This window comes from Gadus chalcogrammus, chromosome 6, assembly GCF_026213295.1.
Source record: "Gadus chalcogrammus isolate NIFS_2021 chromosome 6, NIFS_Gcha_1.0, whole genome shotgun sequence".
Taxonomy (NCBI): domain Eukaryota; kingdom Metazoa; phylum Chordata; class Actinopteri; order Gadiformes; family Gadidae; genus Gadus; species Gadus chalcogrammus.
The window spans coordinates 19249338-19267299 of record NC_079417.1 but is presented as its reverse complement, the minus strand read 5'-3'; the positions used below and the strand labels follow the sequence as shown (position 1 = coordinate 19267299).

General features: G+C 49.6%; 1 protein-coding gene across 1 annotated transcript in view; it reads left to right on the top strand.

The window, feature by feature from the left end:
* Window positions 1–17962, top strand: part of hmcn2 (hemicentin 2) — a 61852-nt gene that overhangs the window by 29236 nt on the left and 14654 nt on the right. The window contains exons 27-64 of the mRNA XM_056591590.1: window positions 74–204; window positions 374–518; window positions 801–927; window positions 1415–1572; window positions 1857–2135; window positions 2266–2408; window positions 2718–2868; window positions 3169–3396; window positions 3491–3604; window positions 4073–4263; window positions 4373–4469; window positions 4785–4946; window positions 5116–5229; window positions 6347–6543; window positions 6745–6826; window positions 6978–7109; window positions 7229–7372; window positions 7789–7948; window positions 8137–8261; window positions 8619–8802; window positions 9109–9206; window positions 9745–10023; window positions 10592–10782; window positions 11243–11324; window positions 11739–11875; window positions 11962–12103; window positions 12702–12846; window positions 13291–13415; window positions 13876–14032; window positions 14126–14247; window positions 14395–14559; window positions 14713–14820; window positions 14914–15048; window positions 15190–15324; window positions 15734–16003; window positions 16373–16563; window positions 16653–16866; window positions 17290–17424. Coding sequence (XP_056447565.1) covers window positions 74–204; window positions 374–518; window positions 801–927; window positions 1415–1572; window positions 1857–2135; window positions 2266–2408; window positions 2718–2868; window positions 3169–3396; window positions 3491–3604; window positions 4073–4263; window positions 4373–4469; window positions 4785–4946; window positions 5116–5229; window positions 6347–6543; window positions 6745–6826; window positions 6978–7109; window positions 7229–7372; window positions 7789–7948; window positions 8137–8261; window positions 8619–8802; window positions 9109–9206; window positions 9745–10023; window positions 10592–10782; window positions 11243–11324; window positions 11739–11875; window positions 11962–12103; window positions 12702–12846; window positions 13291–13415; window positions 13876–14032; window positions 14126–14247; window positions 14395–14559; window positions 14713–14820; window positions 14914–15048; window positions 15190–15324; window positions 15734–16003; window positions 16373–16563; window positions 16653–16866; window positions 17290–17424 — 5895 coding nt within the window. The remainder of the gene's footprint in view (window positions 1–73; window positions 205–373; window positions 519–800; window positions 928–1414; window positions 1573–1856; window positions 2136–2265; window positions 2409–2717; window positions 2869–3168; window positions 3397–3490; window positions 3605–4072; window positions 4264–4372; window positions 4470–4784; window positions 4947–5115; window positions 5230–6346; window positions 6544–6744; window positions 6827–6977; window positions 7110–7228; window positions 7373–7788; window positions 7949–8136; window positions 8262–8618; window positions 8803–9108; window positions 9207–9744; window positions 10024–10591; window positions 10783–11242; window positions 11325–11738; window positions 11876–11961; window positions 12104–12701; window positions 12847–13290; window positions 13416–13875; window positions 14033–14125; window positions 14248–14394; window positions 14560–14712; window positions 14821–14913; window positions 15049–15189; window positions 15325–15733; window positions 16004–16372; window positions 16564–16652; window positions 16867–17289; window positions 17425–17962) is intronic.

Below are 17962 nucleotides of genomic sequence, written 5' to 3'. Positions count from 1 at the left end.
TAAACAAACACATGAAAGGGAAGTGACCCCTCCCCCCCCCCCCCCATCTCTTCTCTTTCCTCTGTCTAACCAGTTCCCCCGGAGATTCCTGAGGACGGCAAGCCTGTGAACCTCACTGTCACCTTGAAGCAGCCTCTGACTCTGGGCTGCGACGCCTTTGGCATCCCCTCTCCATCCATCACCTGGACCAAAGATGGACACTCTGTGAGCACTATGCCGTCATCCCTCACTGCTCCATCCACACATGTATTATTATTAATGGTAGAAAGCCGGTACCTTGTACTACTGTGTACTTGTGGCTGTACCATGCCCCCAAGTGGCCACCGTGCTGATTACAGTGTGGATGTTGTGGACCATGTTGGTGGGCTCGCAGGTGGACAGTCCCGGGGTGTACCTGCAGAACGGGAACCGGCTGCTGAGGATCTACAGGGTTCAGTCGGAGCACGGAGGGCAGTTTGCCTGCACCGCAGAGAACACCGCGGGCGAAGCCAGGCGGGCTTATAACATAGTGGTGCAAGGTGAGCTCAGGACAACAATAAAAACAAAACAGCTAATTAGATGATGTGTCTTAGTGGTAAAGTTGAATTAAGAACATACTATGTTATTATGCCCTGCCATTGTTACAAGAACATACCTCATCTGAGGCAAATTACAGAATCCACTTGATGTATGTTCTTGGTGTGTCTCCTGAGTGCCACTGATCTGTGTGTCATTGTGTTGTGTGTGTCGTCGTGTTGTGTGTGTCTTTGTGTTGCGCGTGTCGCTATGTTGTGTGTGTCGTCGTGGTTGTGTGGGGGCAGCTCCCCCAGAGATCTCTGGCGCGCGGCGCCTGCAGGAGCTGGCGGTGGTGCTGGGCCAGGAGGTGGAGTTCTCGTGTCGGGTCAGCGGGCGCCCGGCGCCCCGGGTGGAGTGGAGCCGGGACGGAGAGTGAGAATACAGATAGGCCCCGTTCATCTGTGCACATGACTTCTTCTCTGCCCTGTCAGTTATCCAGTGCTATAATAGTATATCTATATGTAGTGTATATTAATGTATACACCAATAATAGATCAATCACAAACACAGATTTTCTTATAGTTTTTGTTATTTTTAAGTATCAACACTAAACATTTGCTGCTTACAGATAGAGCATTAGAAGTATCTGGATGCTTCTTTGCTGTTTCCGATTCAATTAATCTTGTTGCTTTTCTTTCTTTATTAACCAAAGCAAGCGTCCCTGGAAAACATCCCTTAGCCTAAAAAATTATCAATGACGGCATACGATGGTCATTTAGCATTGATGATGTCATGTTATAGATTTATTGAGTGCAATTAAAAAATGACAGTAGTAATCAACAGACTAATGTGTCATTTGTCATTAGTCATTAGTAGTCCCTCAACACAATGCGTTCTCCCTCCGCCTGGGTCCCTCCAGGGTGCTTTCCCGGGACGGAGACCCCCACGTGGAGTTCCTTGAGGAAGGCCAGGTCCTGAGGGTGAAGTCTGTGAGACTGCGGGACCAGGGCCTCTACCAGTGTCTGGCCAGGAACAACGCGGGGACACAGACCCGCCAGTTCAGCCTCACTGTGCAAGGTAAGGCCGCCTCTCCTTCCCCGTCGTCTGATGACCTCACGCGTCACCTGGCACCAATTTACACCAATCACACTAAATGGTTGCAGAAATTGCTGTAATTGCAAAAACCTGCGCTTCCCCCAAACAATCCCGCGTGTTTGATTGCAGTGTTTAGAGTATCTTTATTTCCAGCCCAATAGCCCAATTTCATAAAAAAAAAAAATTAAGATTAGTACAAAAAACAACAACATGCACATCTCCAAACCATCCAACCGTTAACGTCCCATTTGGCCCTCCTCCGCCAGCGCCGCCCTCTATCAGGGGCCCTGACGGGACCTCGGAGGTCTCCGTGGTGCTGGGGTTCCCCGCGGTGCTGCCCTGCGATGTGCAGGGCTCCCCGGCCCCCAGCATCACCTGGCTGAAGGACAACCAGCCCATCGTGTCCAGCGCGCGGCTGACCTACACCCAGGGCGGCCAGGCCCTGCGACTGGGCTCGGCCGAGGGTGACAGCGCCGGGCTCTACACCTGCCGCGCCTCCAACCCCGCTGGCTCCGCCCACAAACACTACTCCCTCAGAGTGCTTGGTGAGACACAGGAAGCAAAGAAGCAGTGTTGTTATTGAGGGGGTTCTTCATTGCACAATCCTCACTCACAAGGTGTGTGTTGGATTGGACTTTTTAAGAGCTGTGGTTTTATCTTTTTATCTTGCGATAGTGCCGCCACAAATTGAGGGAGACTCAACAGCCCTGAACTTCGGTGGCCACGGAGAGAAAGTACGAATCGATGGCACCTTGACTCTATCCTGCCTTGCTAAAGGGTTCCCCGAACCAAAGACCCAGTGGTTCAAAGACGGACAGGTCGGTGTGAAACATGTATGAATGTCCAGCGTTCTAGTACGCCTTCGTTGAAGGAATCCATTCAAAAATTTAATAGAGCATTTTTTAAAGAAAGTTAAAAAGATATGTTCTCATGTTAATTATCTCCAGTGATGATTTCAATCCATCTAATTCACTACAATCATAACTAACCAATTTTCATAATTATTTCCTTTAATTTCCTGCATTCACAGAGTGCTTAGTTAACACAAAGATGATGAACAAAAGAACCTAACACCTGCATCTTTCAGCATACACTAATTAGATCATCCGATTGGCTCCCTATTCCAGCTGCTGCACGGAAATTTACAAGATGGTTCCCATGGCAACGGTCATGTACTCCGCATCGAGAACGCCACTCTGGCCCACGAGGGACAGTACACCTGCGTGGTCACTAACACTGCAGGGGAGGACAAAAAAGACTTCCATGTCACCATTCAAGGTGTGTAATAAACGGTAACCATAGTAGCCTGATTTATGAGGTTGTCTTAAGTTTTTCATTTCATATGAGATTAGAGAGTACAGAGTCAACAAGCAGTAGGGTACTAAAGCGGACCAAATAATAATTCATAGAGATTTCCAAAGAGGGATTGACTTTGTTGTGCATGTTATATTCTTGAGATGCCTTCTGGTTCGTGTATTATTGAAACGGAGTAGAGAGATGCGGTAGAACAGTAGACGAGGTAAAACAGATGGAAAGTGCAGTCTTCGAATACTGATGCGGACCGTTCTCCGGCGCCAGTCCCCCCTGTGTTCCAGCGGGTGGTCAACAGAGAGGCGGCCTGGGGTCTCAGGGACGAGGAGGACGACGGAGGCCACGAAGACAGGGACATGACGGAGAAGACGGAGGTGGTCCTGGGGCACCCCATCAGCCTGTCCTGCGAGAGCAACGCCATCCCCCCGCCCATAATCAGCTGGTATCGGGAGGGCCGCAAGCTCAACGCCACCGACGGAGTGCTCCTGCTTCCAGGTCAGAGGAGGTCCACTCCTCCAGATAGATCTATGCGTGGTTCTGTAGAGCTGTAGACAATGTACCTGATGTGTCCCCTATCTCCTTATCTAAGGTGGACAGGTGCTGCAGATTCCCCGGGTGCAGGAGGAGGATGCCGGGAAATACACGTGCCAGGCCGTCAACGAGGCCGGAGAGGACCGCATGCACTTTGACCTGGAGGTCCTGGGTAAGAACCGTAAGAACCAGGGTGCAGCAGAGCTCATCATCAGCCAGCATCCCTGACTCACTCGTTCAGAGTTCACCTAGACTCTGCATAGCCTCCACCCTTACCAACCCCCATCCCTCCCACCCCCCTCTTGCACACTTATTGTATGTTGTACGTCCTGGCACTTAATGTATGCACTTATTGTATGTTGTCCTTGCAAATAGTGATAAGCCTTGTGTGGCATTTTATCCTAGCTATTTTTGTTGTACACAGGGAATGGTTTAACCTAACAATTGTTAGGGCTTGGCACCTGGTTATATGAACATCCTTAGTGCTCTGACAGCGATATATTGTTTCTCTTCTTCTGACACATGTACTTATTGCAAGTCGCTTTGGATAAAAGTGTCTGCTAAATGCCCTGAATGTAATGTGAATGTAAGTTGGATGGAAGCTCCACGACGTTTCACTGAGACTCTTGCCTCCTCCCAGTGCCTCCTTTCATCCTGGACTCGGAGGGCTACATGGAGGAGGTGACGGTGGTGCTCAACTCCACCGTGGTGCTTAACTGCGACGTGACGGGCCACCCAGCACCCGCCGTGTCCTGGCTGAAGGACGGGCAGCCGGTGCGCCCGGACTCCTCCGCCCACCTCCACCTCAGTGAGGACGGGACGCAGCTGCAGGTAGGCGGCCAGGAGATGTGCTCCTAAGGCAAAGAACACATGATTGGACCAACCACCGAGGAGAGGGTTTGACAATGTAACGATTGATGGTGTGTGGTGTCTCTCCTAGCTGCTCAGTGTCCAGGTGTCAGACATGGCTGGGTACCTGTGCGTGGGCAAGAACAAGGTCGGGACCATGGAGAAACTCTTCAGCCTCACAGTGCAAGGTAAGACCATCACTGGTGGAGGATGCTTCAGGGACAAAGTAATCGTCACTGGTTGGTACCTGCGGTACAGCGCTACGGACTAAGCTACGGACTAAGCACCAAAGAATGAAAGCCTGTCAGACTGTTTTAAAAATCACATGGACATTTTATTTTGTTTTCTGTTTTCCTGTCAAATGCTTTCATCAACCCTGTATAGTCACAACCAGTAAAGATATACACAAGTAATTTAATCACTCTGCTCACTGTTTAAGGCAGAGGCTGCACCCTCATCTCTAGCTGTTTGTTATGTCTCTAAACCACCTCTAAACCTCTCAGTCCCTCCCAGGATCACTGGGCAGAAGGAGCAGGAGGTGAGTGTGATTGACGGCCACATGGTGTCCCTGCTGTGTGATGTCCAGGCCTACCCTCCTCCAGAAGTCATCTGGACCAGAGATGGACAGCTACTCCACTTAACCACCGGCATCCACATCTTACCAGGTCAGAATGGCTCTCTGAAGCCCTGCGATGACTCAGAGTACCTCCTGATCCCTGTTGTATTTGTGAATCCATCCCAACACTGAGGACCTTTCAGTACAGAAGTAATAGGATTTAGTAGGATTTGGCATTAATTGAATGAAAATGACAACAGAGTGAACACTGCCCCCAGGTGGTCAGATGCTGCAGCTGCCACGGGCCAGAGTGGAGGACGCCGGTCAGTACGTGTGCACAGCCACCAACTCAGCCGGCCAGGACCAGAAGAGCATCCTGCTCAGTGTCTACGGTGAGACAGAATGGAGGCTAGGGCCGCTGCTGCCGCCTACACTGACACACACACACACACACGCACACAGACACAGACACAGACACAGACACACACACACACACACACACACACACGCACACGCACACGCCCACGCCCACGCAAACATACACACACACAAACACACACACACACACACACACACACACACACACACACACACACACACACACACATACACACACACACACACACACACACACACACAGACACACACACACACACACACACACACACACACACACACACACACACACACCCATACACAGACATGCACACCAGGAAGCAGCTACTAGGGCCTAGCAACTAGGGCCGCTGCTGCCGCCTACACTGACACACACACACACACACACACACACGCACACAGACACAGACACAGACACACACACACACACACGCACACGCACACGCCCACGCACACGCAAACATACACACACACAAACACACACACACACACACACACACACACACACACACACACACACACACACACACAAAACACACACACACACACACACACACACACACACACACACACACACACACACACACACACACACACACACACACACACACACACACACACACACACACACACCCATACACAGACATGCACACCAGGAAGCAGCTGTTGTTTCCTAGAGAAGACGGCTGTAAAAAAATGATAAAAACCGTATAATTACAACTGGTGTGTTTTATCCCGCTTGGTTGAATGATCCCATCACACAACAAAACACTCTGGTCTGATGAGCTACATACAAACACACACACACACACACACACACACACACACACACACACACACACACACACACACACACACACACACACTCAAACACACACACACACACACACACACACACACACACACACACACACACACACACAGACACACACACTCAAAACACACACACACACACACACCAAGCATGCCTACCAGGAAGCAACTGTTATATTTCCTGGAAAAGCCGGCTGTAAAACATGATTAAAAACCTCCTGAATGAATCATTATAATTATAACTTGTGGGTTTCCTCCCCGTCACGCCTCTCAGCCTTCCTCTCTGTGTTACGCCCACAGTGCTGCCCAGCCTGAGGCCCCGGGTGGAGTCTGAGTCAGAGGTGCTGGAGCCCCAGGTGGGCTCCACCGTCACACTGCGCTGCGAGGCCAGGGGCCTCCCGGAGCCCGAGGTCACATGGTACAGGAACGGGCTGCAGCTGGTCCCGGGGAACGGCCTGGGGATGCAGCGCCACCAGCTGGACATCGAGGGAGTGCAGGTCAGTAATTGAATTGAACACTACAGGTTCCCCTGCAGTGTTTCTAGAGCCCGACCGATGTATTTTAGGGGCCGATTACGTAACTAATATTGCTTAGTAACAGATAACCGATATCAATATTTCAGCCGATGTTCAATTCATCATTAAGTTCACCCCTAACTTGTGAATAGCTTTCAAAGTATTTTTTTCTTGGTTGTCTAGTTGTCAGATGGCGGCACATACACCTGCAAGGTGTCCAACGTGGCGGGACAGGTGGACAGGACGTTCAGGTTGACAGTTCACGGTGAGACAGGCCTCTGCTCGGCTGGCCTTGTGTGTTGAGTGCACGCACTTCTTGGTCCGCATACTCCCTCACACTTCAGTCACACAACACCGTTGAACACATTCTTCATAATTAATCATAATACGTGTTGTGTCATTGGTGTCACCCACAGTCCCGCCTGTTCTTGACGGACCCCTACAGGAGACCCTTACTCGGACTCTGGGCTCTGTGGTCACCCTGCTTTGCGAGGCCTCTGGGGTCCCGGTTCCCAGCACCACCTGGTTCAAAGATGGGACCCCTATTGGTGAGAAGGCTCAACAGAATGACTGGGTTTGGGGGGTGATGTTAAACATTAAACAGTAAAAGGTGTGCTAAGCCGCTGCTGTTGTGGAGCCGGGGTAACTGAGTGTGTTTGCGGTGCAGAGAGCAGTCTGCAGTGGCAGTGGTCAGTCCGGGGCAACAGGCTCGAGCTGGGGCCACTCACCCTGTCCCATGCCGGGAGGTACACCTGTCTGGCTAAGAACAGCGGGGGAGAGGCCAAGAAGGACTACACCCTCACCGTGCAAGGTAACACCCCTTAATCAGTTTATTGAGAAAAAAAAGTGTGTATGTCGGCCATTATCGAAAGATAACAAGTAGTTTCAGATGTGTCACGTGGTGTTTAGGTTAACGAGAGCTCACGTATGTAATGGCATTGTGAGAAAAAATGGGGATAAGAATCAAAATAGTTACACGACTTAGGCCTACCAAACACTAAAATAAAACCAACGGAAGCATAAATACAAGTCATTCCCTTTCTCGCTTTTGATTGAATCACGGCATCACATGGTCCTCGGTTAAGCCAATCAGAGACAGCAATTTAAGCATTTCATCAGAGATGGCACCTTTGCTGATTGAGTGTTAGCATTGGTTAACCCCTTAATGGACATCCCAACCAATTCAACTGTATTGCTCTCCGTCCCGCGGTGGTGGTGCCCCACCAGTCCAGCCAACCATCCTGGAGTCGGGCCAGTCCTCAGACCTGAGTGCCCCCATGGGGGAGGAGCTGACCCTGGAGTGCAGAGCCACGGGGACCCCCACCCCGACCCTGAGCTGGCTGAAGAACGGAGCCACTCTGGAGGGCTCAGACTCCCAGCACATAGAGTGAGGCGTTCTTCTGCTCCCTGTTTCCCATCCATTATCAGTCCTACCCGGAGGCATCCCTGTTCAGGAAGCCTAACCCCTTCCTGCTCCTTTAGGACACGTATCCAGCAGTGATGAGTAGTTGCTTCGGATAAAAAGCGCATGTAAATGCTGAATGAAAGGGTAAAACATGTTGAATGTGTTTACAGCGTGACCCCAGATGGCATCTTTTTGACCTTGCTGAGGCTTAGCAAGGAGGACTCTGGGACATACACCTGTCTGGCGGTCAGCCCTGCCGGCCAGGAGAGCAGACTGTACACCCTCTTCGTGCTCGGTAAGTTCTGCTGCATTTCTGATTTCAGTTCATGTTAATGGATACCACTGGATGTCATTCAGTTGATTTCTTATCGACCATCTTTTCATCAGTCTTCTCCGAAAAGTCGGAATCGATGTAGGTACAAAAACAAGGTTACGTAGATTTTGACATTTCTTTTGTATCTAAAACAAAAAGATATTTTGTATCTACAAAAGTTAGAAAAGATTGTAGCTCTAAAATCGTTTGTAGCTACAAATGAGTCAGTCAAAATAGATGTAGCTACAAAAACAAGCCCATGCTTTGATAGTTCTCTGCCAACTTGCTTCGGTTTAAAAGCTTACACCAAATGACTGTCATGTCAATCCACTCCTCAAGTCCCGCCCACTATCTCCGGCGAGACGTCTGTCCCCAGAGAGGTGCAGGTGACGCAGGACAGCGCCGTGACGCTGGAGTGCCACGCCGTGGGCACCCCCCCGCCCCAGATCAGCTGGCTGAAGAACGGACACCCCCTGTTCCTCTCGGCCCGCACCCGCCTCCTCTCGGGAGACTCTGTCCTCAGGTCAGTTTATTGAGATGTTTCATCAGACACGACCGAAGAGACAGCACACAGTCACATGGTTTACACAAAGGGAGCTAATTCGCCAGCATGAGTGGGTTGGTTAAACCTTCCAAACCATTGGACAAGAACACAGTAAAAAGGTTTACAACCGACAAAGTTTCCGATTGTATTCTCATTCTACTACTTCATTATTGAATGATTTTGATCGTTGTGTTTGCATTGTTGCGAGGGAATCTGGCTGAAGAAGTCCTCGTCCAAAGCATTGCTGTTTGATATTTGGTTCCCGGTTCCTCTTGCGTTGTGCAGGATCTCTCCCGTGCTGCTCACCGATGCAGGCGTGTACACCTGTGTGGCGCGCAGCCCAGCAGGGCTCGCAGAGCTCAGCTACAACGTCCAGGTCCAAGGTATTATCCCTCTGCCACACTGGACACCACACCAGCGCTTCCTCATTTATGGGTCACAAGTGTAATCTGCTTCCATGATGTCAAATGTGCACATGTGCTTCTCATGTAATTAATGTCCACATAGCATATTGCTCCCAATCAAAAACTCTCATAGAGATGATCACCGACCACCGATGACCGCTAACCATTAACAGGCTTGCACCACGTTCTGTTCAATGTTAAAAGGCCCCTGTTTGACCAGCCGGTGTGAGAGTCATTAGCCATCGCAAGCCGTTTCAGAGTCTGCCCTGCACCATGTGACTTGGTGACATCACTGGTGGGAGTGGAGCTACATTGATGCTGGATAGATCAGCCTACCAGTCTCTACAGTCCCTCGGGTAGGCTGGTAGGCTGATCTACCCAGCATCCATCTGGGTGGACACTCCTACTTGTGATGTCACTAAATCAGGGCACATTATAAAACAGCTTTTCAAGGCTAATTTCACACCTAGTGATAAATTCGGTTTAACCCCCACCTCCCCGTGTGTCGGCCCCACAGCGCCCCCTGGTGTGGACCGTGTGGAGCCCGTGGAGCCCGTCACGGTGGTGCAGGGCTCCTTGGTGACCCTGACGTGCGAAGCGCGGGGCGTGCCCCCGCCCACCCTGACCTGGCTGAAGGACGGCCAGCCGCTGTCGCTGCACCGCAACCTGCTGCTGGACGGCCGCGAGACGCGGCTGCAGCTGCCCGACGTGGCCCCCTCCGACGGGGGGCTCTACAGCTGCGTGGCCAGCAACCAGGCGGGCAGCAGCACCAAGAGCTTCAACCTCACCGTGCTCGGTACAACTCACACCATAAAGCAATGCTGGACACGTCTGGGGCACTTCCTTCTGAATGAAGAGGCGGCTTTGCTCAGGAGGTAGAGCGGGTTTTCTCGTAACCGGAAGATTGCTGGTTCGATCCTTGGAACCTCCTAGCACCTAGAGTGTCCCTGAGCAAGACCCTTAACCCTAACTGCTCCTGGAAAGCAGCTTGTATCCTTGCATGATTGACTCCTCTTTCGGCGTGGGAATGTGTGGATTAAAGCGTCTGCTAAATGCCCTAAATGTAAATTAATGTCAAATTAATAGGATAAGATCAGTTGTGATGAGACAGCAAATTCAGGGGCCTCAACGGACAGTGACAATTAAACAGAGAATATAAGAATACAAATAAACATAAAAATATAGATTGTGATAACTCGAATACAATATCTACAATATATCCGTAAATGAAATAAACTAAGGTAAAACCACAGCTAAATTTAAATAGTCTTTGTATTGCTTAAAATGTATTGATATGTTCACCAGAATATGGTGCAGGCATGTGATTGGTGGATGGGGCTTGAAACTGTGTTGCTTTTCCCCAGAGCCCCCGAAGATATCCAGCACGGGGTCCCCCAATGAGCTGACCCTGGCCGTAAACAGCCCCCTAGAGCTGGAGTGCACGGCCGTGGGGGTCCCCCCGCCCACCCTCAGCTGGCTCAAAGACGGACGTCCCATGGAGCGGCCGGAGGTGGTGACGGAGGAGGGACGCTTCGTCAAAATAAGCAAAGTGGAGGTAAGTGTAATGGAGGAAAATTAATGGTATGACTAGCATGCAAGTGTGCCCTCATACTGTTCTGATGCAACTTTTACTTGTAGATTTAGATTTAGGGCATTTAGTAGACACTTTTATCCAAAGCGACTTACAATAAGTACATTTGTCAATAAAAAGAGACAACGATATATCGCTGTCGGTGTACAGAAAGCAAGTTCATAGAACCATGTGCCAAGGACTAACAATCACTAGGTTGACCCATTCCCCGCAAACAACAAAGATAGATAAGTACTATTTTTAAGTGCAAGGATGTACAACATACAATAAGTGTGTTTCAAACGTTCTATGCGTTACGTTCTAAAACGGGTGGTGTTCTTCTTGCTTTGTTGAACTCTACAGTGAAACTCTTTCCCGGCAGCAGGCATAGAACTATCTTCCGGTTGTACCACAGCTCAAGGTGATTGATGTGCTGCTCTTTCAGGTGGAGGATGCGGGGCTGTACACCTGCTTGGCCAGCAGCCCGGCAGGAGAGGACGGACGGAACCACTGGGTCCGCGTCCAGGGTAATACATTGTGTTCCTCTTGGCCAAGAGCTCAAGCATATGACGAAAGAACCCTGATGTCCTCTAGTCGTTTACCTCAGCCCTAATTAATCACTTTTTCTCCCTTGTTTCTTTCTGGCTCAAGTTTAAATAGTTTTTCCATGCTGTAAAAGAAAGGCCCATATGGGTGTGTGTTGTGATCGAGGGCCTTTAGTCACATCTCCCTGTTCATCCAAAAATAGAGGTCTCATTGCTTGTATATTTTTAGAGTTGATAAGGATGTTAACTATACTTTTGAGGTGTTACATCAGGTGTTACAGCAGTACACGCAACAACAGAAAACAACAGAAAGAGCTCCATCTCATCTCATCTCATCTAATCTCATCTCATCTCTAATGCATCAAGCTGTCTCACGCTTGTGTGTCTCTCTTCCAGTGCCCCCGACGCTCCTGGGCTCGGGTGAGGTGAGGACCGTGACGGTGGCCTCCAAGGGACACCTGACCCTGGAGTGTTTGGCTGACAGCGACCCCGCTCCTGAGATAGAGTGGTACAAGGATGACGTCAAACTGCAGGTAGAGAAGCTCGTCACAAAGGGTCATGGATCACAAAAAAAACACTCAAAATATAAAATAATGTGATGTCTTTCTTCTTCTGTCAGCTGGGCGGTCACATCCAGAAGCTGGCGGGGGGGCAGTACCTGGAGATCCAGGAGGTCCGACCCGAGGACAGTGGACATTACAGCTGCGTGGTCACCAACATGGCGGGCAGCACCAGCCTCTACTTCAGTGTGGAGATTCTCCGTCAGTCCATGTTATAACACATTATTAACAGTTTATACAGAGCTAAATCGTGGAGAGTCTCTCTTAGTCTGGGTGACTGGACCACAGCAAATTAATAGAATACATTAAACATTTGTTTGGATTTACCCACAGTTATAATAGGTCATTTGGACCTACAATATGATGATACGATAGTTTTGTATAGACAACATTGTGATGCTATAGTTGTTTATATACTAAATGATGATACTTTGGTTGTGCATATACAAAATGATGATATTATGGTTGTGTGAATACTATATTATGGTACTATAATTCTGTGTATACCATAAGATGGTACTATAGTTGTGTGTATACTACATGATGGTACTGTAGTTGTGTATCTACAACATGATGCCACTATAGTTGTGTATATACTATATGATGGTACCAAAGTTGTGTGTCAACAACCTGATGATACTATAGTTGTCTGTCTACTATATGATGGTACCATAGTTATGTGTCAACAACCTGATGATACTGTAGTTGTGTGTCTACTATATGATGGTACCATAGTTGTGTGTATAAAGACATACGCTGATACTGACCTGGTTTTCTCTGCATCCTCCCATCGCTCCAGTGCCCCCGGTGATCAAGGAGAGCAGCTCCCTGGTGACGGCCCACCAGGGCCAGGACGCGGTGCTGCCGTGTGAGGCCCTGGGCGACACCTCCCCCACCGTCACCTGGAGGAAGGACGGCTTCCCGCTGAGTCATGACAGCAATAAGTATGTGCTCTGTTTTTGTTTGTGCAGACCGGGGCTCGTGTCAGACGGCTGTGTCAATCAACGTGTCAAATGTGGTCACATGGTTTGATTAAAGTAACCACGCCACCGTTTCCCATGTTTGGTCGTGTGCACAAGATTGGGTGTTATTGAGACTGATGAGGGATTATACTTACTGGGTGGGGATGGCTGAGAGGATCTTGGCGAGGCCTGCGGTCTGTGTTGAGGGTTGTGTCTGTGGTGTGTGTATACGGTTGTGTTTGTGGTTAAGGGATGTGTTTGTCCGTTGTTTGTTAAGGGTTGTGTTTGTCCGTTGTGTGTCCTGGGTTGTGTTTGTGCTGTGTGTTTAAGGTTGTGTTTGTGTTGCGTGTTCAGGGTTGTGTTTAGGCTGTGTTCTCACGGTTGGGTTAGTGTTGTGTGTTCACGGTTGTGCGTTGCGTGTTTAAGGTACCTGCTCTTTGAGGGCTCCCTGCGTGTTCAGGACGTCCAGCTGAGTGACGCCGGGCGCTACTACTGTACCGTCTCCAACCAGGCGGGCTCGGACCACCGGGGGATGGACCTCCGCGTGTTCGGTGACTACCACTCCCGCTAATGAAGGGTTTTGGATGTGATGTTGTGGTACTTATAAATTATAAATTATAGAATTGTAGAACGTCGTTACCCTACTTTTGCATACCCACAAACGAGATGCCTATAAGACTTAAAACTGGGCTTGAGGGACCTCTGTATGCAGGGTAAGTAGAGTCATGCTTCAACTGATCCATGACGGTGCGTGTGTGCGTTTGTGTGTGTGTATGGGTGTGTGTGTGTGTGTGTGTGTGTGTGTGTGTGTGTTTGTGTGTGTGCGTGTGTTTGTGTATGTGTGAATGTGAATGTGTGTGTGTGGGTCTCCTTTGGGTAAAATACAACGACTTAATGTAAACATAAACTACAAATGACACCTGAACAACACAGACTCAATTACCAAACAAATCCGAGGCCGCTGCCTGCTGTCTGACCCGGTCATGTGTGTCCCGTCCCCCCCCTGCTCAGTGGGCCCCTCCATCATCCCCGGGCCCTTCAACGTGACCGTGACCACGGGCGTCAGAGCTGTGCTGAGCTGTGAGACCAAGGGGATACCTGCTCCCCAGGTCACCTGGAAGAGGAACGGCACCCCGCTAGACATCAACCAGCAGCCCGGGGCGTACAGGTGAGCTCCTTCACCCCGGCGGCCTGTGGCGGCGGCACGCCGTCCCGTGGCTCAGGGCGTCTGATGAACCCGTGTCTCTGTGGTCGGCTCCAGGTTGCTCTCCTCGGGCTCCCTTGTGGTGGCCTCCCCATCCAATGAGGACGAGGGCTACTTTGAGTGCACCGCCGTCAACGTGGTCGGAGAGGAGCGCAGGGTCATCGAGGTGCTCCTGCAAGGTAACGCTCCGATGACGATGCCACACCATAATGTCACCTTGACGTCAAAGTGGAATCACCGTGACGTGACCATGACCTCACCGTGACTCAGTGTGATTTGATCACAAGGGGTTTGTGATCGGATTGTGTTGATTTCTTGTCGTTCAGTTCCGCCGTCTATTGAAGACGATGTCACCGCGGTCACCGCTGTAAAGATGGCCGCTGTCTCGCTGCCTTGTCACGCACAGGGCCGGCCGGCGCCCGCCGTCATCTGGACCAGGGGCGGGGCCAAGTTGAGCCTGAGAGGGGGAGCGTACAGGATCCTGCCTACTGGTAGGATGTACTATGATCTATTATAACACCGAATAAAACACCTAACAATAGACATTTGACGAATAAAAGCTATTTCTCATATGCGATGAAGACATCATGTTCATCATCATAGTGCTTTGTTTCCTGTATCTGCCATGTGACTTCTGTCTCCAGGTGTGCTTGAGATCTTGGCTGCGGTTCCGAGCCACGCGGGCCGGTACACCTGCTCGGCCCGCAACCCCGTCGGTGTGGCGCACAAGCATGTCACGCTCACCGTGCAAGGTAAGGCGGTCCACCTCTCTAGGTGTCTGTGAGGACCAATAGCCTCGGCCCTTTCCCTTGTTAACCATGTGAACGTGTATTGGTCATGATCAGAGCCTCCTGAGATCCGACCAATGGCAGAAGAGGTGCAGGTGGTTCTGCACCACGGAACCGTTCTCTCCTGTGAGGCCCACGGGTTCCCCAGGCCTTCCATCGTCTGGCAGAGAGAGGGAATAGCCATCTCGGCAGGTATGGACCGCGACCACGTCTACGCATGACCTTAACCATGCTCTAACCCCAAACACTGCACCAGACACATGGATCGATGCACAGCAAGCCCCTCCACCAGGCTACCCTAAGGACCTGAATCCAGCTCTCTTTCTACGACAGGACACAGACTGGCTGTGCTCTCCAACGGAGCACTCAAGTTTTCCAGAGTCACCCTGGGCGACGCAGGGACGTACCAGTGTCTGGCGCAGAATGAGGCTGGCACAGCCGTGGGCCAGACCAAACTAGTGCTTCAAGGTAAATAAACACTTGTTATTAATTGACCTGGAGTGCCAGGAAATAAGTGTCTGGACCTACTTTAAACTCACTTTGTGAAGGAAAAACACCTTTATGGTGATTAGGAAAATTTAAACAAATAAACAAAGATATATATTCAGCTGAGTACCCCCTTCACCTGCACAAAAACATCTTTGGGAGAAAAAAGTCTCTTCCTGGAACAGACAAGATTTCATCAACAAAGAGAAAGGAGAATGCGTGAGAATTCACGGATCCTCCGCCAACAATTTAAACTAGCTGAGGGTGAAAACAAATTATGTTTCATTTTGTTCCCCCTGCAGTGCTCTAAAGTACCCCCATTTGATCACTGTCTCTCTCTAAACACTGAGCCCATGTGACTCCATGTCTGTTGCCCCTGTTGCCCCTCCAGTCCCGCCGGTGCTGAGCGTCCCCAGGGTGGAGTACGTGGCGGTGCTGGGCCAGGCGGTCAGCCTGGAGTGCGTGGCTGACGGGCAGCCCCAGCCGGAGGTCACATGGTACAAAGACCGGAGGCCCCTCTTGGACGGCGCTCACGTACGCATCTTCGCCAACGGAACGCTGAGCATCAGCGCCACGCAGCGCAGCGACGCGGGCGTGTACACCTGCACGGCCAGGAACCTCGCCGGCCGTGCCAGCCACGACATGAGGCTAGGGATCCAGGGTCGGTCCGCTCGCTTACTTTATTTCTTTGTTTCTTTCTCTCTTTCTTTCTTCTGTTAGTTCTTTCTTCCTCTCTTTCTTTCTTTCTTTCTTTCTTTCTGTATTTATTCCGATCGTTCATTTGTTTGTTTGTTCATCCTCTCTTCCTTTCTTTCTTCCCTTGTTCGTGTGCTCTTCCTTTCTTTCTTCCCTTGTTCGTGCGCCCTTCCTTTCTTTCCTGATTTATTTCTCCCTCATTCTTTCTTTCTTTCTTTCTTTCTTTCTTTCTTTCTTTCTTTCTTTCTTTCTTTCTTTCTTTCTTTCTTTCTTTCTTTCTTTCTTTCCTTGACAATGTCAATAACTATCTAACCAGCTGTCTTTCTGCCTTCAGTACCTCCTATGATTCTCGCCGGCCAATCAGAGCTGTCGGTGGTCCAGGGCTTCCAGGCCTTCCTGCCCTGCTCCGCCCAGGGGTCCCCCGAGCCCAGGGTCTCCTGGGAGAAAGACGGGGCCGCCGTGCTCAACCGTCCCGGCAAATTCACCGTCCTGCGGTCGGGGGAGCTGATCATCGAGAGGGCGGAGGTCAGCGATCAGATTTGTTATAATACCCTGCAGACGATAATTGTGTATTTACTTGTTAGTATTTAAAGAAACACCTTGTTCTCCTACAGCCAGGAGACGGAGGTGTGTTCACCTGTGTGGCAGCCAACTCTGCGGGTTCCGTCAGACAAGATGTCCGCCTGTCCGTCAACATGAGGCCCGTCTTCAAGGAGATGCCGGGTGACGTGACCCTCAACGTGGGTCAGAGTCTGGCCCTGTCCTGCCACGCACAGGGAACCCCCACGCCTGTCATCCACTGGACAGCCAACAACAGTCCCTACCCAGGTACAACATGCATCCCATCGTGGCACACACACTTGCTACTCCTAAAGCTTACCCCAGCCCTAACCCCAATAATGTGGCCCTATTCAACCTTCATCAAGAAACTGCAAAACAAAACAACATATCCTTACGCTATTATCTGAGATAACAAGGTTGGTTTCAAATTTGACTAAAAGCAAATACTTTACTGAGGAGACTAGACTTGACTAGAATATCAAGCAGTCATTCAATGCAACTGTAATCATAATACACCTTTTATGCAGCAGATGCACTAAATGCCTGACAAGAATAAAAGAAAAAACAAATATAATAAAACACGATAATATAAACCAGAGGTTCTTGGGGTTTACACATCTCGATATCTGTAAACCTGTAACCCTGCGATATTAAACAATATCCCCTAACGTGAGGTACTTAATGGTGCAGGGGCGACTGTGGACGAGTCGGGCCGGAGCTCCTTACTGGTGGAGAAGGTCAGCTCCGCCCACGCCGGGACCTACGTGTGCGTGGCGGAGAACAGCGTGGGCTCCATCCGGGCACTTTCATTCGTCCGCATCAGAGGTGAGTAGGGCTGTGTGATCAATCGAATTTTGATTGCGATTTAGATTTTTACGTCAAAAGATCTGAAAAAAACTAATCTAATCGAATAGAGCAAGCTTTTATGTTTTTTATAGGTATAGATATTTTATTCATTAAATTCAATAAATCGTATTGAATTTGCAGAACAGCTGGATACATATTTATCTATTATTATTTTTGAACTGAACATTTGCTATTTTAACATTTTGTGTATTTTTTTAAGGGGGAAATTTCAAAGTTCTTTGTTCTAAGGTGTTTTTTTGGAGGGTTGGAGAGAAATGCCTCATATTTTCAAACTCAAAGTAATCGTTTGAATAATCATGATTTCAATCTTGACCGAAATAATCGTGATTATGATTTTCTTTCCATAATCTAGCAGCCCAGCCTTTCAGAGTCCAGAAGTTGTTGTTTTTTTAACATAATTTGTAATATGAAGTTGAAGTTGAAGGCAAACTCGTTTGCCCCCAACCCTCCCCAACAACTATTCATCACCGTTTACAATACTTAAGGAAAAGTGGAA